This window comes from Epinephelus moara, chromosome 2 (genome assembly GCF_006386435.1).
Source record: "Epinephelus moara isolate mb chromosome 2, YSFRI_EMoa_1.0, whole genome shotgun sequence".
Classification (NCBI taxonomy): domain Eukaryota; kingdom Metazoa; phylum Chordata; class Actinopteri; order Perciformes; family Serranidae; genus Epinephelus; species Epinephelus moara.
This window is the reverse complement of record NC_065507.1, coordinates 10,260,805-10,283,337: the sequence shown is the minus strand read 5'-3', so window position 1 is coordinate 10,283,337 and position 22,533 is coordinate 10,260,805. Positions and strand designations below refer to the sequence as shown.

The 22,533-nt window shown below is 41.2% G+C and overlaps 1 protein-coding gene across 3 annotated transcripts in view; it reads right to left on the bottom strand.

Annotated features, from left to right (window-relative positions):
• Window positions 1-1,025: 1,025 nt before the first annotated feature.
• The window catches only part of st3gal4 (ST3 beta-galactoside alpha-2,3-sialyltransferase 4), a 34,188-nt gene continuing 12,680 nt past the window's right edge, over window positions 1,026-22,533 (bottom strand). For 2 of the 3 annotated variants that reach the window (XM_050064353.1, XM_050064343.1), the window contains exons 2-12: window positions 21,210-21,277; window positions 19,479-19,550; window positions 16,307-16,388; window positions 15,907-15,996; window positions 14,436-14,533; window positions 14,020-14,083; window positions 12,780-12,875; window positions 9,687-9,876; window positions 9,063-9,200; window positions 2,132-2,284; window positions 1,026-2,032 (exon numbers count right to left, since the gene is read on the bottom strand). In XM_050064353.1, the coding sequence (XP_049920310.1) occupies window positions 1,943-2,032; window positions 2,132-2,284; window positions 9,063-9,200; window positions 9,687-9,876; window positions 12,780-12,875; window positions 14,020-14,083; window positions 14,436-14,533; window positions 15,907-15,996; window positions 16,307-16,388; window positions 19,479-19,500 (1,023 nt within the window). In that variant the 5' untranslated portion in view covers window positions 19,501-19,550; window positions 21,210-21,277 and the 3' untranslated portion in view covers window positions 1,026-1,942. The remainder of the gene's footprint in view (window positions 2,033-2,131; window positions 2,285-9,062; window positions 9,201-9,686; window positions 9,877-12,779; window positions 12,876-14,019; window positions 14,084-14,435; window positions 14,534-15,906; window positions 15,997-16,306; window positions 16,389-19,478; window positions 19,551-21,209; window positions 21,278-22,533) is intronic. The other variant, XM_050064362.1, reaches the window with a different exon arrangement.

Below are 22,533 nucleotides of genomic sequence, written 5' to 3'. Positions count from 1 at the left end.
GAATACGGAGGGTAGGCGTATGATTGTGGTCTCTACCCCGCCGCAAACAGGATTCCCCTCCGTATCAGCAGTATGCAGGCAAAACACACGGATTTAGGCAGAAGAGAACACACAGCTGAGCTAATGTGCAAGAGCAGAATTAGTGCATTGTAGTAAAAACACCCCATTCATAGCAATGAGTTCGGCTAGCGTATTAGCTGACACTGGCACATTACATCTTTCTTTCATCTTTCTTAGAGTCTGACCTTGAGGAGAAAGTCTGCATCACTATTCAGAACACACAATACACTCTGGTGTGCGTCACTTGAGATTTTCTCTCTGTCAAAGAACACATTCACACAAGAATCTATAGATACATACTTTTGTTATTATTAGTAGTAGTAGGCCAGTAGCTGTTGTTGTGGTAGTAGTGCTGTGACATCATTTACCATAAACCCCTGTGATTGAAAGCACAACATGTGTCATTCTGATCTCAGCTGATGAACTGGACCCATCACAGCTGATGTTGTACCACCATGTGAGAGAGCTGCATTTATACATGCCAAGGCCACAACTCCATTCATGTCAACATTAACAGAAGGCCGCGCACACGAGTAGAAACCGTCATTAACATCTATCGCTGCTGGCAAATGTATGTTAGTCATTCTCAATTATTAGCATTGTGCAATTTCCTGGTCTTCCAGATGTTCATACTGTACATGTGTTCCCTAGCACATGTGCTGCTGCTAGTTTTGTTGTTACTATCACCCCAGGCACTTTAAGATGGGCTGCTGCATGACTGCACCATGTGCAGTGCAGTAGATTACCTACTGTATAATATGCATGCAATAGAGGCTCTCTGCCATCTAGTGGTGTACAGCGATATTAAAATTAATGGCAAACTTCAGCAGCTCAATTCAAGTTCACTCAGGTCAATTGATGCCAGTGTAGTGATTTGCATCCAGTTGATATATGAGCCTGTTCGATAGCCCATGTGAAAATAAATGAGTTTATGTTGAATGAGAATCAAAGTACATTCATTCTGATTTCATTTCAATTAAAAATTTATTTAATTCTGTACAATAAAAAATATCCAGTGGTACCATTTCACAGGTACTATTTCTCAAAAAAAGATTGAATAAATTAAACCCCCCAGAAAACTGTAATCAAAACTCTAACAAATAGGCAAAATACAAGTTGTATTTCCAGTCCAAGAAATCTAAAAGTAAGGTGGATCTGATCCTGTGTGAATCAGGTCTGCGATCAGCTCATTTTGATTTCATTTACACTAACATGTACATTGAAAGTGAAGTTCACATAAAGTCCCCACAGATTCTAAAACACCTCTTTACCATAAAACAGATTCTGACTTGATAAATCTGAAAAATGAATCTCAAACCGTGGTGAGTGTATACAGTGAGAAATGATCTGGTCTGATTAGTTTCGCAGCTCAATGATATGCATGAAATCTCTGCACAAAAATAACAGCCCACATTAATCACATGGCCCTAAAAACAACATCAAAGCACTGGAATTACCCAAAATGCAGACATAATCTGACATAATTTTGCTATTACATAGTTAGTGTCCTGCAAAGTCACTTTGAAAGTCGTGGTTTAAAACCCATAAAAGTTACAAATCTTTTTAAGCAATTTGCAAAACACTGGGCCGTATTACCAAACGTCACTGTATTTGACAAATTGAAGGAACGCCATTTTAAAAAAGCAGTTAAATCACTTCTCATTTTTTTCTGTTTGACAGAATGTAAGGCGCCGGGGAGATAAACATTCATCAGAGTTGATCTGTGACACTTGTATCACCAGATGATGGCGCAAAAGGTCTTGTATCTCACCGCAGAAGGCACATTGAGATCTGATTTGGACAGGATGACCCAAACCAAATTCAGTCATGATTTGGTGTTCAATCGTTTTTTGGATTAAATCAAACTGTAAAAGTGTGTGTATCATAAATGTGGGTGCAGGTACAAAATAGCTCCCAAATCCTCCAGTCTTTTTAAGGCTTCTGCTTCGTGATTGAGGTCATGGTAAGAATTCTGCAACAGAGAGAAAGAGGAGCATGGGTATGTCATAACACAGCCTGCTATAACAGCAACCACTTTACATTTGAAGTACTGCAGATGACCGCTACCCACCTTCATAGACTTCATGGTGTCATATCCATAGTAATGGATAGGCTGCCTTTGGCTCTTTGTGTTAGGGTATCCAAAACCAGCAATGTGGACCACATCACAGTAGTTGAGCGCAACAAACACAGCGAGGATACCTGTCGTAGGATGCACTGGCTGCTGAAACAAAGACAAGTTATTGACAGTACACTGCAGTGATTCTGTGTCTTGTGACAAACATATTAAAGCCCCTATGTGCAGGATTTAAACATTTCTGACACTGGTGACTCCTGGTGGTGGTATCAAACAAGACAGCACAAAAAGTAACACAAAGACTGCACCAAATGTCACTGGGATTTTGGCTTTTGCTACAAACAAAAGCATATGCCATCTGAAGCACATAAACATTCTACTCATACAGTAAGGGCTCTAGCTTAATGAAACCGCAGACAGATGAAGCAGCTTGCATGAAATTGTTAGTTAAATACAGGAGGTGCTACAATCTACATCTGCAGACAAGTGAAAGAGGTGATGAAATGAGCATTCATGTAAAAAAAAAAAAAAAAAAAAAAAAAACGCTAAATGCTAATTGCACATCTGTTGTGTCGTGAAAGCTTAAATGTTTTAAACAGGCAGGGAAACTATAACGCAACTGCAACCTCTCATTTCGCCACTAGATGGAAACAGAGGGCAACAGAAACTCCTGCCGCTGACCTTCACTTGCAGTTCAACACAAGTCTTCCCCATGTGCACAGTACTATCCAATGACCTCAGCATTAATTATTGGGCCCGCATGCAAAACTTACAGCAGTATGCAATCATTTTTTGATGACATCTAGCTCTTGTTTCAACAGAGGTTGAAAGCACTTACTATAAGTTGCTTTGAATAAAAGTATGTGCCAGATGACTGTTACGTAATGTTAGACATCATGTGAGCTTTTTGCAAAACAAAACAAGCCCGACATGTTAACAGAGCACTCTGAAATTTGCAAACTTGCAAAGCAGACCTTTTCAAAGTATTCAAATTCTTTATCCTCATATTGTCTTTGAGCTTTTTTCAGAGACAGAGTGACTTAATATCAGGTGAAGTATACAGCCAAAGCAAGACATACTTGTGTGCACTTTACTGCTTTGATGCAGTGCTAATTTGTTTAACACAATGGTATCATCTTTTACACAACACTGCTTGAACCCTTGACCCCTCCTCCTAGCAGCTTCCCAGAGGTCTTGGTTGTGTGACGGATGAGTTACTTCACATTAGCAAGTCTCATCCCACAAACTGGGTTTTTTCCAGCAGCTTACTCACTCCCTTAGTCCGGCCTCCTCTCAAGAAAAGCACTCTTGATGCCAGTAACAAGTCACAACTTCAGGCTAATTTCCCACTTTGTGTTTGAGCAAATACTCGAGGAAACTTGTTCACCTTCAGCTAAAAAATGTAGGCAAACTCTATTTTTGAGAACATGAGAGGGCACTTGGCTCAGACCCAAAGTGCTCGCTGACAGTTTTGTTCAAAGTTGTAAAAATGATCAGAACAGACTTGGATACCAGAAATTCGGGAATGTTGTCTTTTTACATTAGATTACTGTGTCCTTATTTAAAGTTACACAAAAACATAAGTCGTTGACTCATCAGAGACCATGGGCTGTTTGTTCGGTTAGAGTATTTACTACTTTACTTTACTTTTACTTTGATCATGGCACAACAGAGGAAAACTGTTTGTTTAGACTATTTAAATCTGAGGATGAGCCAAGGATGAAGTATGTCATCTCAACTCTGAGGGGGTTGTCACACAAAAACATGACTAATGAAAGACATCACTATGTTCAGCTAACTCAGAGCCCACAGTGATGTTACAACTGCTACATATGACCAATAATTATTATAATGACTAAAGGAAAATCTCTTTATGACAAAGTGAAAGCAAAAATAACTATTGACGCACTTAATTCAATTCAACTTCAATTCAATTTCATTTATAAAGCCCAATATCACGAGTCACAATTTGCCTCAGAGGGCTTTACAGCATACAACATCCCTTTTTCTTGTGAGTCTCACAGTGAATAAGGAAAAACTCCCCCCAAAAAACTCTTTAAGCAGCCGACGGAGTTATAGTTGAGACAGTATAGTCGAAGCAATGTGGGCCCCAACTCCTGCCTCGATTTGATGTGGAGAGGTCTGCACATCTGGACAGTGATGTTGTCCACATTCACACACACAGGGGATCCCTATTCGATGACGACTTCTGGCGTGTCATGGTGAAGGGATGAATTCAGAGTTGTGAAAAACATTAGCATGCTAAACTCCAAGAGGAGGCTTGAATGTTAACAACTGTAACTGTAAACATAAACTGTTATCACAGACACACAACTTTATCCCTGCTATCTTCCAAAGGAGCTGGTCGGAAATAGAGGTATAAAGAGATAAAAGAAAGCAGATGAAGAGACAACAAACTCCAGCCCTGATGACATCCAGCCCTCTGGCTGACTCAAAGTCTCAAAGATACAAATCACAGGGCATCTTGGTGGACTGAGTGTACCGAGTAATTACCCTGCTTTCAATCCAGCTGGGGACCTTTGTCGCATGTCTGCCATATCTGCCTGTTTCCAATGTTTCATGTCTATTTTCTATTTTGTAAAGAAAATGGCAATATCCTGTGTGGCCCTATACAAAAGTAATCTTGGTCCCAAAAATTTTACTAAAATACTTCTGTTTTCTTGCTTGTCACTTGTGATTCGCCTCTGATAAAAACACAAAAAATGAAGGGACCCCACTGACATCGTTTTAGAAAAAAAAGAAAAAAAACTAATGTGAGATTTAATGAGTTGAGACATGTTTGTTGTGTTGTCTCTACCGGGCTCTTACTGTGCTCAGAGATTTCCCTGAGTTGTTTGCCATTTCCCATATGACTGTCAGTGATTATCCATGTTCGCAGGGGCAAGAAGGAGAATCACTTCCACATGACCGCGAGATACAAGAAACTTTCTCTTTCCCGTCTCTCTCCAAAATGTGCTCACTTTCCCCAATGGCCTTACACATCTCTCCCCTCTAAGCCTTTCCGTGTTATCAACAGTATTTTCTCTGCAAGAGCCGTGTCTGCAAGGACGTGTTTACAATGGCCGGCTTCCAACATTTTGTCAAGTCGAGGTTTACTGATTGCTTAAACCATTGATTTTTAACAATAGTCAATCGCCTATAGATTCAGAGTAGATGATGTGTATAAATAGACAACACCAATGGAAAACTCCAGCTGCAAAGAAGTGTACACACACCAGCGGGCTTGCCATGCTTTTTCTCTTTAAAGGAGTAGTTCAACATTTTAGTAAATACATACAAATGAAGCCGCTAATCGTGATCAGGTCTGTGCGGGTCAAATTGATCACCATAAGCAGAAATAAATATTAATCTTTATTTCTCATGCAGATTATCGTCTAACTGGCCACAACCACAGGTGCTTTACCCATGTGCATTTATTTGCTGTCTCCATCACTAACAGCCAGCAGCCATAAGCTTTGAGGAGACATTTATCACTGAGAGAAAACAACTTTCTTTTTGCGTCATGATTTTAATGTGCACAAAACACCAGCCTCAAGTAGCCAGTCGGGAGCAGACAGGTGACTGTGAGGCAAGGTATCATGGGAGTAAAGAGAAATAAAAATACAATTACTGTGGTTTTAAAATTGTTTTCCATATGTTATCATGTCTGCAAAGACCCATACTGAACACTGTACACAGACTGGTCGATTACTATAAGTGAATCACTTAAACGGTATTTGTAAAAAATGATTCTTTTTGAAGCTTTTGATCCATATTAGCATTTTATTACTGTAACATTGATCAGTATAAGTGATTTCCAATGTACCTGTCTCTTGCTGCGAGTTAGATCTTTTATCTGTCCCTCCAATATGTAGCTACAGCTATCGGCCAGTTATCTTAGCTTAGCATTAACACTGAAAACAAGGGAGGACCTCTTTTATTTATTCATTCATTTTCCATAGCTGCTTATCCTGTTGGGGGTCGCTGGGGGGGTGGAGCCAAGAGGCGGGGTACACCCTGGACAGGTCACCAGGCTATCACAGGGCTGACACATAGAGACAGACAACCATTCACGCTCACATTCACACCTACGGACAATTTAGAGTCACCAATTAACCTGCATGTCTTTGGACTGTGGGAGGAAGCTGGAGTACCCAAAGTGGGCCCATCGTATCTCATTAGTTTAATTCATACAAAGACAAGAATGACAAGTCGAACTTTCTCGAATCTCTGGTGATTTTTCTGACAACCCCGAGGACACTGTTGCAAGGCAGGTTTTTAACCTTGGACAGAGGAGGCTGTTTCCCCATCCCCAGTCTTTATGCTAAGCTAACTGGCTGCTGGCTTTATCTTCATGTTTATCTTCAGATATGAGAGTTGTGTAGATCCTTTTATCTCGGCAAGCAAGCAAATAAGCATTTTTTTTTTTTTAACTATTGCTTCAAACATCGCTGACAAGACGCTTTTTGAAATGTGTTTATTTAGACAAGCCTATGAACTAAGCGTGTGTTTTTTCTGCATGTGTGTGCATTTTTCACATATGTGCATCTGTCAGAACTAAAGCTGCATTTGAAAAGAAATTTGCAACATCCTACTTGAGAATTCACGGGAATAAAATATTCAGTGTTGGATTTATGCAAATTATTCAGCCTACAAGACCTTCACCAAAGCACACTGCCTAATAATTGGCCATAGAGGTGTAAACAGTTCAGATGTAACAGCGCAAAAAGAAGTTTTCTCAAGTGTTCAGCTCTTGAGACATGGCTCTCAGATGGATAAGAGATAGGCTCTCTACTTCTAGTTTGCATAATGATGCAAAACAAGCTAAAGGAAGAGCACACACACGCACGTAGCAGTGTGTTTTCCTTTGTGTACATGTTGCTGGGCTTAAGTGCACTTGTGGTTTGTTTTTTACCTAATCTAAACAACTATGAGCTCTGCTGCACTGACACAGAAGGCGATCTGACCATGACAGCCTCGATAAGAATCCAAAACACAGCCTCCTTCCTGTTCTCTTCTTTCCTCTCTCAAACATTACACCGTATCAATTTGCTATTGCACTGAGCCTGACTGATGAGCACCCCGCAATGGGACACAGCTGACATTCTGTGTGTATTAGCTTCATGTGGTCGCCAGCACACGGGCGAACACCAGAGCTCTGCAGCGGCTCGGCGCATAGTTTGGACGCAGGCCCATGGAGCCTTGGTGAGAGAAGGGGGGGGGGGGGCTGCGTAGTGTCACCACTGCGAGCCAGACCTACAAGAGCTCAACACAGGCCTGTGTTTGGGGAGACGGGTGTGAACATAAGAGTTATGTGTGTGTGTGTGTGTGTGTGTGTGTGTGCGTGTGTGCAATGCAAAAAAGAAAGGGAGGAAAGAGGAGAGAAGTGGCTGCATGTGTGAGAGTGAGTTTGTGCTTGCGTGTGTGTGTTGAGGGGGTCCTTGTCTATCTGGCAGGGTCATTAGCTGAGGGAGGTTTCTGCAAAGAGGAGGTCTGCTACAGTCAGAACTCCTGCTGGTATTTGGCAGATGAGGAATACCCAAGGACAGAAAAGAGGGAAGAGACAGAAAAAGACAAGACAGAATGAAGCTAGTGAGCGAAATCTAGGTTTTAGAGTGTGTTAAGCATGTTAAATTATTATCGTATAAAAACAAAGCATACATATTTGCAGCCCTGAATAAAGCGAAACCAGTTTCTGATATTTTAATGCTGCTAAAGCAAGCACACATCTTCCTATTGCTGTATCCCTCCATCTTTCTCCTCCTCTTTCTGCCCACCATTCTCTCCCCCTGACCCTTTCCATAGTGTGTGCAGATGGTGCAGAGCTCCTGTCGGGCGAGCCCGCTGATCGCCTGTAGGATCGCTGCCTTCCCACTGCTCACTCTTCTCATGCACCAGCCAGTTGTGTTTGTACTGCAGTCCAAAAGGGTAACAGCCCCCCCCCCTCTTCCCTCCCGACTCTTTCACAAAAAGGGCTCAGGAGAGGGGAACATGCAGAACCAAAACAAAACTTGGCTCAGGCCCAGGTCAGAGACGATCCCCACCAAACACACAACAAGCCCCACTTGGCAGATGGGATGCAATGGGCCAATAAAAACTTCTATGTGAGTAATGGTCCAAGTCAAATCCCAGGGTGTTTCAAAACCCAGCCCCCTCAGCCAAAGAGGCGAGTTCCAGTATATCAGTCATTGTTTCATAAGTTAATTTATGATTATGTTTCTACATTTGTTTGTTGTAATCTGATGAAGCTAACGTGTCTTTCCTTTACTATCATATTTGTTTCATTGAGCCAAAAGTCACAAAACATGCTCAGTGAAGACTGAGTAAACCTTGAAATCCTGGGAAAAAAGTGATAGTAATTTTTCCCAATTAATCAGCGATAATCAGCTTTGCAGAGAAGGAACACTGGGAATTGTCCCTCTTTTAAACAGAGCATCTGTTTGAAATTTATACAATATTTTGGCTTTCCTTCAAAAGCCAATTATTTTCCGAAGGATTCACTGTGCAGCCTGGAAGACACGAGAAGCTTATCTTGTGTCTCTTGTAATGAGATGCCAGAATGCCAAGCAGAAGCTAATCTTCAACATGTTTTGCTGTAATTGGATCGACAAAATTGCTATTGACCCGGCTACAATTCAAGAGAAACGCCTCTTCCAGGAAACTGTTTATCACAGCGCTCAAGACATATCATTCGAGGAGCTGTGGCTAATCAGTGGATGCTCCATTCAGCCTTGTTAACATTCATGTGGGGAGTACTGAAGGGCAAAAGGGGGAAAGGGGAGGTATGGGAGAAAGGGAACAAACAAGAGAGAAGGTTGTGGTGGGAAAGTTCCTTTGAGGCTGACAGAATGGTCACTATCAATAAGCTAAGGAGGAGGCACTACCATCACAGTGACAGTTCAGTGACGTGGAAGCGATCTCTCACCTGTTTACTCCTGGGGTGCAAAGGGATCTGAAGCAGTCTGTCTGCAGTGTGGTGCAGAAAGTGGGGGTCCAGCACTCTGATATTATTAACGTCACCCAACCAGATTTGGGGAGGGGGCTTCCAGAAGCCTTTCCTGACCTGGGAAGTACACAAAAACATGAAGAAAGATAAGACACAGGATGTTGTGAAACTGAAATGAACAAAAGGACAGAAAGGGGAGTAAAAGATTGCTGTTTTTAGTTAGCACACAGAGTTCATTTGCACAAACAGAGATGCAATTGAGCCTATGACTCCCCCATGTCTGGAGGCGACCGAATCGATGTGCAAATTAGAAGGTAATGACCCTGCAACTATTAGCACAAGAAGGCCGGAGGTGCCGGGAGCAGCAGAGTGAAGGATGCCTGCGATGGAAACTGCATTTAAGTCTGAAGGGCACCAGCATCACTGAAGTCGAACCTTTTAAGTATTTGTTCCTGATATGGATGGCTGGCAAGGGCTGGAAAAGAAGCTAAATGGAGAGTGTTTATGTGAGGCTGAGAGGGAGAGAAAGAAAGTCAGAGAGAGTGAGATGGAAAGAGTGTGTGTTTGTGTGAGAGAGAGTGCATTCTCACACATATCCTGTACCCTCTTCTCGTTATAGAGGATCTCTTTGAGCCAGCGGAGGTCTTGCTGCTTAAAAGGCACCAGGACCATAAGCGTGCCGGGCTCGTTGTGCAGTGCAGGGTTGTAAGAGGCCGACTCGGGGTAGAAGAACCTCATGGTGGTCTTGTTCCCCACGTCCTCCTCATAGCCTCTCACTGGGGCATCATTCAACCTGAGGCAGGGAGAGGACACAAGACTTTTCAGGTTTGTTTAATTTTCACTGTTATTTTCATTTTTGCAATCATTCATCCAGAAATTGGGATTTATTTTTAAATCAGTATTATTTCATCGTGATCTTTGAAATGCTTTTGAGCATGAAAGGCAACATTTTCAACCTGGATTCCCATATTTGTGTCTACTCTTTCTCACCTTGCATTCGCCACCTCTCTCAGAGAGTTGGGAAACGCAACTCTGGCTCACACATTTGTCACTGAGTCCAACCAAAAATATACAAAGAAATAGAGGGCCGAAGTGAAACCGCAACTTTCGAGTTTTGTTTCGGAAGTTTCAAAAAACCTAATTCAAAATCCCACTAACATTTGAAATAACACACATTGCTAAAAATACAACTTTGGAACAAACCCTTTCTACGCAGTATATTGTGTTGTACGCTCAATACAATACAGATATATAGTTGTTTACTCAACACTCCTGTTTTTAGTGGTCTTTAAAGGACACTGATTCCCATAAGCCCACAAACTACCACAGGCTGAAGTCAACAGTTTGACAAAAGAGACAAGTCAGAAGGTGAAGAAGTGTATAGCTGGCGGAGACTAAATATTATAGATATGGATGGAATACAAAGTTACAACGATGTAGCCATTTTCATGGAGCTGTAGGTTTTACATCCTAACAAAGTAACTATTGCCGTAGGATATTGAGATTAAAATTCCAGGAGCATGCTTCCGAGATGCTGATGAAAGAAATACTCCATGACAGACTGCAGAGGAGTTACAGAAGCTAGTAAAACAGAGGCAAGACCATGACGTCAGGACTTTGACTCCAAGCTACGAGGAGTTCTATCGCCTAACCAAGCTAGCAGTTTGGTTAGCCAATGAGCATGCTGTCCATCTGAAGTAATAACCAGGCCCCCAGGAAGCACAGTGAACTCTGAAGCCAATTTGACATAGTGGCCAAACTGTGTAACTACAACTTCTGGATCCATCAGGTGATGGACTCCCGCACGGTCTGACAAGGCAAATGCCTGTCTGATGAAAGTTTAGTCACTGATACCTTGCAACAGCATTAAAATCATTATTTTTGCAAGTTAGACAGTGTGCGGGAGTCTTTTCTACAAGTTTATTCTTCTCGTCCCTCTCCTACGCACTTGTTTGAAAATAGATGTGCGAAGTATTCCTTCACCATAGAGATTTGATCCATTTGTTCGGATAATATTTCTAAAGATTAGAAGAGCCACACAATTAAATATATTATTATACTAAGGGGCTAAAGTGGGCTCTTGAGAGGCCACTATGTTTGAATAGTTTTTGTTTTATTGTGGATTCTTGTATTATATGTTGTATTTGTTGCATTTTAAATGTGTTTTGATTGGCTGCTACCTTGGCCAGGTTTCTCTTACAAAAGATTTTCAATCTCAATGGGACTTCCTGGTTAAATAAAGGTTAAATAAATAATTTTTTTTTTTTTTTTAAACGGAAGTGGCCAGCCTGGCCGGTGAAAAAGTCTCCAGTGTGCTTGTTCTATGGGTTCAACGATGTGAAAGATACAGATAATTTTACACCATTGAAGTCAAACTTTTTTGGCTTCACCGCAACTGAGCAACTTTCAAAGGAATGAACAGGGCCCCGCCTCCAATGCTGTATCCAGTTTTCTGTATTCATTACTTTTAATGACAGACATTTATTATGCTTTCACATGATTCCTGTAACAGTGTAAGAGGTATAAAAACATCCTTGTCACTGTGACCTGATTCCCCAGCCAGATGATTCATACAGTCTCTTCAGTTAATGTTTGTTCTAAGGAATCATGTTAATCCAAATTAAATATTGTTAAGGTGGCCTCTTGATCTAGGGTTTATACTTGATTAACAACCAGGATACTTTTATATTCAGGTTCTTCTTTTCTCTCTAGATATGTCCTGTCATTTTCCAGAGCTGACTCTCTAAAAAAGGGAGAGTTACCTGCAAATAGGATAACTAACTCACATTAGAGCGTTGTAACACATCTTCTAAAAACACACATCAAAACTCATTCTTTGATCCAATAATTAACACAGACTGACACCTTGTTTGGTCAAATGATTAGTTTGCACTTGGGAACTTGACTCTCAACAGGCTTTAACAGAATCTAGCCGTGTTTCTATGACAGAACAGGCCTGATGACGTCAAACTCTCAGGCATGCATTGAATTCTGAATGTCAATAACCTTACTCCACTTGGCCAGGGAACGATTAGGAAAGGGCGAGATGTGAGTCAGGGGGGAGGAGGGACTGATGGGGGGAGAAAAATGCATTGTGGCCAGGCCAAATTCTGGCTGTTTGAAAGAGGCTTATAAAAACTCAGAATGCATGTGCTCATTCCAAGGCTGTAAAGTCAGATTTGCAGAGTGCCTTTGTCCTTAAGTAAACTAAACGCATTCTTTTCTCTTTTGAAAGAACTGAGGAAAAGTTTTGCTAATTGCCGAGAGGGCGGCTCGATGTCAGGGTCAGACGGTCACACAGTCGGATACTGTCCGTCATTAGTCAACAGCCAAGCAAATTTATATCCCACTTTCAGCGGCAGGGAAAATCACCGCATTCCCTTTTTAAGGTCATCTAGCAAGGATCCTTCTGTTCCTAATTTATCAGTCCTAACCATCCTGAAACATGATGGTAGTTATGAAGAGGCCTTAGGTTAAGAAATTGTTGTATTTGTAAGACATGAAATTATAGTACAGTCACCTCCTAAAAATGCAGCTTGGAGTGGAAACAAAAGGCAAAACAGCAAGTTTACAAAAATTGTATGTTTTACCCTAATTCATCTTCTTCTCCATGATCAGCATGCCAAGTAACAACAATAACTGAATATGACAGTACTAGCAACAATACTTCTCTGAGGTTTCCTCCATTGTACTTACCGAATGACCACATCATATTTGTTGATGATGCCTCCCAACGAGCTGTTTTTAATGGCAAAGCCGTTGCCTATGACTACACAGGTTCTGCATTCCAGGCTGCGGAGAAGAACACCACAGACAAACATGAGTGTTTTGTACAATGAGGAGAAAAAAAATGTCACCCTAACTGAAAACATATTCATCAATGCAAAAGCACCCGAGGGTCTTCGCTTGACCATAATGACGGACAGTTATGTGGCTAAGCACTAACAGCTACCATAAGTACCCATAATCAGTGATGAAGTCATGCAGAACTGAAAGCGTATTACAGGATGTGTACCACAGCTGGAAAACATCTTCGACCAATCAATGTTGAAAATATTCCTGTTGTATAGCATCAATTATTAGATATGTGTTGGTGCCAATTCTGGACTTATAGTATAGTAGTCGTAATTATCACTGTACTGCACTACGGACTTAAATCAGTAGAGAGGTCCTAGGTTAAAGAAGTATTTTACTACTGGGTAGGTGGTCTTTTCATAATACTAGGGTGCCTTCGCAGTAGAAATATGCAAATACTTTTGAGATTGATGCTACATGATCAGAGAAAACAGAGAAAAGGGACTGTGGTATTTGGTTTTGCACAAGAGGTAGAAAATCTGCAACTACCAGAAAGCATTGTGCCGCACCAGACCAATAAACGGTCCTGCAGGTAAGTGACATGAGGCGAATTTGTGAATTTGACACAATGGCAACCGGCTGGTTATAAACAGTCTCACGTTTTTGAAAACAAGTGAGAAATAGGCAACACAGTAACAGAATTTTGGTTTATATTTGATTAGCACTGTTTAGTTTTACCACCTTTTTTTTTATCCCTCGTTTTCACAATACAGGAAACAGTATGGCACCCACTTCCTGTTCACAGACTCTCTCATTACACCTAAACAGGGCACTAAAATATGTTTCCAATGACATTTTTGGTGAGAAATAGGAAGCGCAGTGACATAATGTTGATTCATATTTGAACTCGTTTTGCCGGATTACGCGTTTTGCGTCATCAGTGTCATGTTTCAAGTTTCGCAATGAGGGAAGCAGGGAGATCTGGGCTCTGGTTACAAGACGGGTGGTTTACCACAGTTCATTCACACATACCACCCATATTGTTATGACACCAATCTGGTTAAAAAACTGAAGTATCCCTTTATAAAATGTTGAGCCTTAGCATCATAAACCAGGCTGGCTGAAGTGTGCTGACACTTACTTTTCAATGTTGGCTGGCACCTGGTAATTTGCAATTACAGAAAGAACTTTGAGTAGCAGCAGCTCTGGAAGGGAAAGAGAGAAACGTTTGAATACAGAAGTGCAACTCACATAAAAGTCTGTTGTTTTGTACTTCAGAGCTAAAGATCATAAATCCTAAATCTAATTACAACAGATACACGGTTGAAGTCACAGAGGAACTTTGCGTTTATGGCAGTAAAGTAGCACTGTCAGGTCCGGTCTTTAATTCGGTCTTAGAATACAAAGATTTATTTTTAAGTTCTGTGAACGTGACATGTTAAGATAAGTGAATATATGCATAAAAAAGTAGACGCCTTTATAAAATAACCAGTAATACCAGCATGTGCTGAGTAAACTGAGCAGAATAAGCCGGGGATAATTGTAAAGTCAACATACCACTGCCCTTAATGCCATAAGGTAATGCCAGCTTTGACAGATGCTCCCGCCAGAAGAAATCCTCCAGTTTCAAGAAGAGCTGCGTCTGTCGGCTAATGCTGCGTGAAAAATGTCAGAGCAGGAATTACAACACAATACTGCAGTGCACAGGCTTTCACTGTATAGATGAGTTATATTACAGGAGGGTTTGCGGCTGGGAGAGAAGGGAGGATATGAATGAGGCGTAAGACAGCGAGGATGGAGGAAAACTAAAAAAAAATCTGGCTATAACAACTATCAAACCACACAATGGACAACACTGACTGTGCTGCCAAACAGCACAGTGTTCATATTGGCACATGGAGAGGCCTGCCTTAGCTTTCCCAAATGTTCTGGTATCTATTAAGCAGGTAAACCAGACTCATTATAAGTAAACCAGCCCTTTTCATGATGTCATTCAATAGCAATTTCCCTCATTAAAAGCCCCTGTTGGCATCTCTCTGCTGAGGAGAGAGGAAAGAAACAATAACATTCACAGAGCCTGTGGAGTGAGACAAATGTGTCAGGTTGTAATATGTGAAACAGTTGCTTTTCTGTGTTCGCTGGCTTCAGACTCCAGCTGTTTATGACCTACTGTCTTTGACAGTGAGTCCCTCAGACATTTATTACCCTCGTGTGTCAGCTAGCTCATCGCGGGAGATCAGGATAAATCTCCAGGGAGGGGTCTAATTAGAGAAATGTCACTCTTGATTGCCTGGAAGGCCTCCCTGTGACTGTAATGACTGATGGGAAAACCCAAGAACAACCAGCCGGCAACTTTATGTGAGAATGCAAATCATGTTGTTTAACAAGGGTTAAGCACAGTCATTATGAATCTTAAAAGGTCAAAGGGTGGGCAGTGGACGGTCCACTGAGTTGAAGAAATAAACAGTGACCTTGGAGGAGGCTGGGACAAACCACAGATGGATACCATATCGCTATTTTGTAACAGAACAGATCCCACAAAAGGACTAACAGTAAATATACAGCTGAATAAACTGATAATAGAGCGAGAGAAAATAAATGAGAGGGGGCTCAGGGCTGTGGAACATTGATTACTTAACAAGGCAAAACCTGAGGAGGACAAACAAGCTGTCGTCTGGCCTCCAAAAATCCAACTTTATCAAGAGCTCATTCTTAGCCAACATTGGGTTTTATATTAACTCTCCCTCTCACCCATTTCATCAGCACATTCCATATGAGTTACTGAAACTTACATGATTTAGATGGAAAATCAGTTTTCGTAATAAGTCCTGTTCTTTCTCACTGAAACATGCTTTTTCTCCATGACTGGTAAAGACCAGTCTTAACAGAGCCTGGCACCTTATGTTCAAATAAAAAAGCTGGCATACCTTCCTCCCTTAATAAGCCATCCACTCCCTCAAGTTTATATATATATATATATATATATATATAAAAAAAACAAAAAAAAAACAGGCATGCCATTACTCACTTAAAGTTAAGACTCTCCCACTTCTTCTGGGTTAGCCAACCACCACACAGCGACTTGCTACTGTTCGGAGACTTGCTGGTGCCTCCGTAGCTGAAAGACAGACAATCAGCACAACTGGCATGAGAGTTACTGCTGAATCCATAAAAACACAGCGTGCCAGTAACTGGATCCAGAACACTCAGAAAGTGCAAGAATGGGCATGTGCGCAGGCCTAAATTGACCAGCAGCTCAGACCGCCGGATGATCAGAATCTGGGTTTGTCCTCTCGACTTTTAGTGACTCAGCACTGCACAAACCTCACGAGCTTATTTCTTACCAGAAATTTCTGTAATTGTGTGACCTCAATACCGAGAGCGACCGAGACAGGAAGAAATGGTTGTGTTAGCGTGTGTGTAATTACCTCTGAAGTATGGCATAGGAGCAGTAGTATGTGACGAAGGAGATGAAGAAGAGGAGGATTGGGAGAAGCCTAAGGCACCATGCTGGAGTCAAAGATGACAAAAACAGAGGCAGAGGAACAAGAATTTAAAATACACACATAATACACGCTGGCTTCAATTTTCACATTAAAAGAGATATTTCATCTATGTTGTGGCCATGGATGTACAAGGTGCTGCAGTGAATGACCCCATGACAGAAAATAATTTTCATTGAATGATGAAGTGTACTTTTAGCCAGCGACAAATAAAAGCTTTTAAAATAATTTAGTGTTCAACAGTTGGCTTCCCCCTTAACACAGGTGTTGTATCGGTACTAGAATGGATACTGAAAAATGACACTGAAATGAATACTAATGGATTTCTAGCAAGTGCCACTTGCTATTTAGAGATAACTGCAGAGGTCCATGCGAAACACTCCATCTATTTCAGTCTCTTATTTATTAGCAGAGACTGAAACTCACAAATGTGGGAGAAACTGTCTGTATCCAAACGTATTACTTATTCAGTAAGACCTAAAAGTGTTCTTCTTAAAATCCCATCACATTTAAAGAACATGTACATATTAAGTGTCACATACTCGAGTGAAATTTGGAAAAATTGGTGAGCTTGATTTAAAGGTCCAGTGTTTAGGTTTTAGGGGGATATACTGGCAGAGATGGAATAATATAATAAATGTGTTTTCTTTAGTGTGTAATTGTCTGGAAATAAGAATAGCTGTGTTTTTGTTTCCTTAGAATGAGCATTTATATCTACACAGGGAGCAGGCCCTCGTCTGCCGAGATCACCATGTTGCACCCCCATGTTTCTGCAGTAGACAAAAGGACAAACACTGGCTGTAGATAGGGCCATTCGCATTTTAACATTTTCGAGTTGGCCACCATAGTAAGAAGTCCCTCTATGACAAGCAGCGTCCAGAAACTACAGATTTTTTTTAACATGAAACTGCTTTATTTAGAGTTTTTACCGGTTTATTTCGTTTTGGAAACCTCTGCGGATCATTCAACATCTGGCCCTTAACTTATTAGAGAAAATAGTCAAGCACATAGCAGCTGAGGGGCGAGCTGCCTGTCTATGACGTGCCAAACAGCATAGAATAAACACGGATTTGTAATATGAAACTGCTTTATTAAGTGTTTTTACCAGTTTTAATCAGCAGGTTCGTTTGTTTTGGAGAGGAAGAGAGCTCTGTGGATAGTTTGAGCTCCCGGTAAAAACCTCCTGAACAATGAATACTGACAGAATTCTAACCAGGAGTGGATTTAGTGGGTTGCAAGTGAGTGCGTGAGTGCATGAGGTAAGGAGTCCTCCATGAATTCATATCTACGTGCAATGAATTAATGTTCCATTCTTCCCATCAACAACAGGACAGCAAGAGAGATATCACAGTTTTTTAGGGAGGATACATACACAGTTTAACCTTTTTGGAAAAATGCATATTGGCTTTCTTTCCAAGAGTTAGATGAGAAGACTGATACCACTTTCATATGTGCACGCTGCATAGGAAGCTACAGCCATTTGCTGGTTAGCCTAGCACAAAGACTGGAAGACAGGGGAAACAGCTGGCCTAGCGCCAACCCAAGGTAACAATAGTTTAATCCAAACAAAAACAAAGTGTAAAAACTAAAGTTGCAGTATTACAGGAGGTTCTTGAGCTTTGTCTTGGCCGGGTAAATTGACTTCCTGGAGTCTTTGCTGGTTGCAAGCTTATGCTGCTCTCACTGACGTAACAACCACATAGGTTAGGCATGTCCAAAGTCTGGCCCAGGGAGCAATTGTGGCCCCTGGACCTGTTTTAAATGGTCCGCGGCTTGTCATTCAAAATATACTATATGTGGACGGCCACACAAATTGGGTTAATCAAGCAAGATCACTCTGCATATTTTCTGTTCCCCTCATGATTGCAGGGCTATCATACAGTTTTCAGACATGTACCAAATAGGAACTTTACAGGTGAAATTAACATGTTTTTATAAACAGATGGAAAACAAGCATACAACAAAGATTAACTGCTAGGTAGGCATGGCCACGGCAAGTCGACAGCACGGGCCGCCACTTTCAGGAGTGGTGAGTTGTATAATTTTGCATTGAAAGATATAACAGTTACATTATCTCATTTGTATGTGACGGTTTTAATAACCCATATGATACCAGAAGCAGCTGGCGACACAGGTATTTTCACATTTTCTAATCTGGCCCCAATTCAAAAAGCTCTGACATAGGCTGACTTGAAAACCAGCTTATTATTATGTTGATTGTTAGGCGGCACCCTCTAGTGGTTGTAGTAATTACAGAAGCAGTGGAGCAAGTGAGGTAACGTAGCATAAGTCCGCATAATTTTGTACAAATATTAAAGAAGCCCCTAAAGGGTGGGTGGATTAATCACACATCTGACTTTTACCCCGGATGCCGGTGTCACACCCAAAGTCAACACTGACTTGTTTTAATAAAAACGTAGCTTAGAATGCTAGAACATGGACTTGGACTTGTATAGGGCCTCTCCAGTCTTCTGACCACTCAAAGTGCTTTTACAGCCTATAGCGTACCAAGTACCAAGAATGCACTGTAATTAAGACTGGCATCCAGTGACAAACCACACTGCGAGCACTCAATGGCATGACAAAATGCAACAACTTTCAAATGCAACTGCAGCTCTTTTGTTGTAAATAAATCTTGGCAGAGGCTCATTGTTGACGGGCAATATCCCTCCTTTAATTTAAAGGGAAGAAAATCTACAGAGCTTAGTGTTTTCTCACAACATCTGGAGTAAACAACACTAAATGTTGTGTGGCGAGAGGCACAGCAACAAGACTGCTGTTGCAAACTTTCAATAGTTATCTCTGTGGAACATGCAGTGTCATCGTACACTGACGGTTGTGGATTATTTCAACGTGTTACCTCAAGTCTTAACAAATAACCCAATGAAATAAACTAGCAGTGGTTATAATGGTAAAAAATGTAGTCATGAATGTGTGACAAAGTGTATTCTGGTCCATAAACCCTCTCATTGCATGTTAAAATAACACACAGTGCTTTACTAAATATCCAAAGAGGGAAAAGTCCCATTCAAGTAATCTGACCAAAACAACAACATCTGATAAAAAAACCCAAAACACCCAAAGCAAAAGAGCTTACTTTTAGTTGCCTTCTGGGACATCTTCACGTGCTCCTTGGTCCTCTCATGTCTACACAGTGCATGAGGTTATCCTGAGTGATGGGTACAAGAAGTGGAAGGACCAAATTTATTAGCACCTCCTTCAACTGAAGAGCATTCTCACTTTCTGAGAAGATGATGTAAAACAGGAATCACCGTAAAATGAATTTCACAGCGGCTGATTGAGTCATAGCGGGCATCCCACACCCACAACCTCACGCACATACACATACAAATGAGCTGCACTGCCTAGGCTAAAGCTAAGAAAGGGTTGGAGTATATGGGAGTGGCAGAGAAACAAATCAATGCAAGGAAGCATAAACACAACAAGAGCACGTACAGACAAGAGGAGGATAGAACAAGAGAGAGACAGAAAAGCTGAGAGCGAGAAGGGCAGCAGATGCAGGCCGATCACTTTAAGAGGATCATGCTGAACTGATAGACACTCGCTCCCTGCACTGAGGGATATATGAAATCCCAATGCATCACATCAGCACTGTGTGCTCGGTTGCTTCGGAGAGCTCAGATTACAGCTAAAACCAGATTTAAAAGGCATGTTGTGTTACACATATCTGACTATTTAATGCACAATGCACATTTTATCCGCAATCATCCTGATTCATGGTCTACACAGGAGGGCCAGAGCCATCCACACTACCAAATGGTTGTACTAAACACGCCTGGCACTGCTTCAGGGCTAGCTCATTGCTGAAAATCAATAGCAAAGTGAAGGAGTGCACAGCTGAATATCTATTTTGAGATGTGCATGAGTGCACATGCACTGGCTACATTGCAACAACAGTAATGTAATACTGCTGTAAATCTACCAGTAAATCATGCACACCCCAACTTGGAGACAGCGAGGGAGCAGAAACCACATGATCGATTAACACCACCACAGGGGCGCTCTGCAGATTTTAACAAAAGCCCCTCCCTGTAAACCCAAACCGTCATTTCACAACATAAAACATGATATGATACTGCTGCCTCCTGAATCAGAGGGCAGTGTCTGAGTTGCAGTGAAGTGGCTGTGTTTCCATCCTGTGCAGGATATTAGGCTGGGCCGTGTGTGTTTCCTAAGTTATTGTTTAGGAAATGATGAAAACACCAAAGAATGTCTCGAGGAGCAAACTTCAAACAAATCTTTTTCTTTTAAGAAACAAGCAAGATGAGTTTTTTTCCCCCCCAGCTCTGTTGTGCTTTAATGAGGTGGCACAGGATCCAACTGTTCTCTGCCTGTGTTCAATGTAGAGCTGAACAGTAGTGCCTAAATTAAGCTCATTAGTTGATTAAACCATAAGTCAATTTGTTGACATTTAATCAAGAAATCTGATAAGTGATTGTCTTTTTGAGCCATTGATTGAGCAAAAATGCTAAAACTGCTGGTCCCAGCATCTCAAATGTGAGAATATGCTGCTCCTCCCAGTCTAAAATGGTCATATTTCACGGTTGTTTTTTTACAGACTATATGCATCATTTAAAGAAAAAGTCATGAAACAACCTACGCTACTGCAGCTGATGGAGCAGCTCCAATCAGTACATATTCTTCAATGCACTTCATGATAATCAAGTGCCTAAATATTGCAAACAGATGCCTAAGTTTCCAAATAAAACATAAATGAGCGTCTTGGGGAACTGTGCAGTCACAAGTTACATAACAACAACAACAATAACAAAAAAAAAAACAACAACAATATTACAGGACATCTTACCTTTTCCCTCTTTCATTTCCGATGATTATCTCCTCAGTGGTACAGATGTAATGAGTCCGGGCTTCTCCCTGAAGTGAAAGCACAAAATAATATCACAAATGAAAACTACAGGAGAATATCTGCACAACCATCTTAATATTTATTGTTTTCTACTTGTCTTTGTACTAAAATAGCACCTGTCAGCTGAAAGTAGCTCCAATAGAGGAAACTCCACGCATGCATGGCCGAGATATTTGTATAAAGGAACTACGGTTTGTAACGAGGGTTCTGGGATGGATGCAGTAGGACTACAGATACATGCAAAAATACAGAAATGTCATTCTTGGTCTTGGATATGGGCTAGTATTTAATTATCTTCATTTTAGAGCACACAGCTACTGTTGGAATGATTACTATGGATTAATCATTTGATTAAAAGAGAATAAACAACTACAATTTTGATACTTTGAGAATAAAATGTAAGCATTTGCTGGGACTTGCACATTTAGTCGGACAAAACAAGTACTTTAAAGATGCCTGACTGGGCTCTGGGAAATTGTGATTGGGATTTTCTGACGCTGTAGCAAGTAAAACGAAAATTTCCCCAGTTTAAATTGATAATTTAAATGCCAAATATATGTATTACAAAAATAGTATCAGAGTATTTCTACATTATCTTTCTGTAAAACCAGTTAAAACAGTTCCAAATGTTTGATGACTCATCCTACACTCAAGGGCATTTACAAAAGTTCAACCAATCAAATGAGACTTTGTGCGACTAGCTAGCCGCACCAGTCATATCACACTTCACTGCTCGTGGGTTGTAACAGCTATGCAACAGAGCAATACAGTGAGAGATAAGTAGATGTGTTTGAATATTGGTGGAAAAAAACGAAGGTAACAATATTGTAACCCTTGTTCTACTGGTGCAAGTGGAGCCCTCTACTGGATTCTATGGGTAACTCTTTCCAATCAAGAGCACACATTCACCCACTGAAATTTGCATTAACATAGTGGCCAATCAGGACGTCTCTAACCAAATACGTGCAGAGTCCTGAATATATAGGACACACATTACATCAGCATCCCACTCACTGCATCAGCATCCTACACTCTCGGCAGTGCGTACAGGAGCTATGGGGTCCATAGGCAGAGGGCCCCACCTGTGCTAACAGAACTAAGGTTTCAATATTGCAACTTTTGTTTTATGTCACACTGGCTCCGCCCACTATTGGACTCTATGAGTACAGTGGTTGGAGCCCAATGGATGAACACCCTGTCATGATACAACATCAACCCAGCCACATTGATCCTGACCAGCTAAAGGCTGGTCGCTATAGTCCAC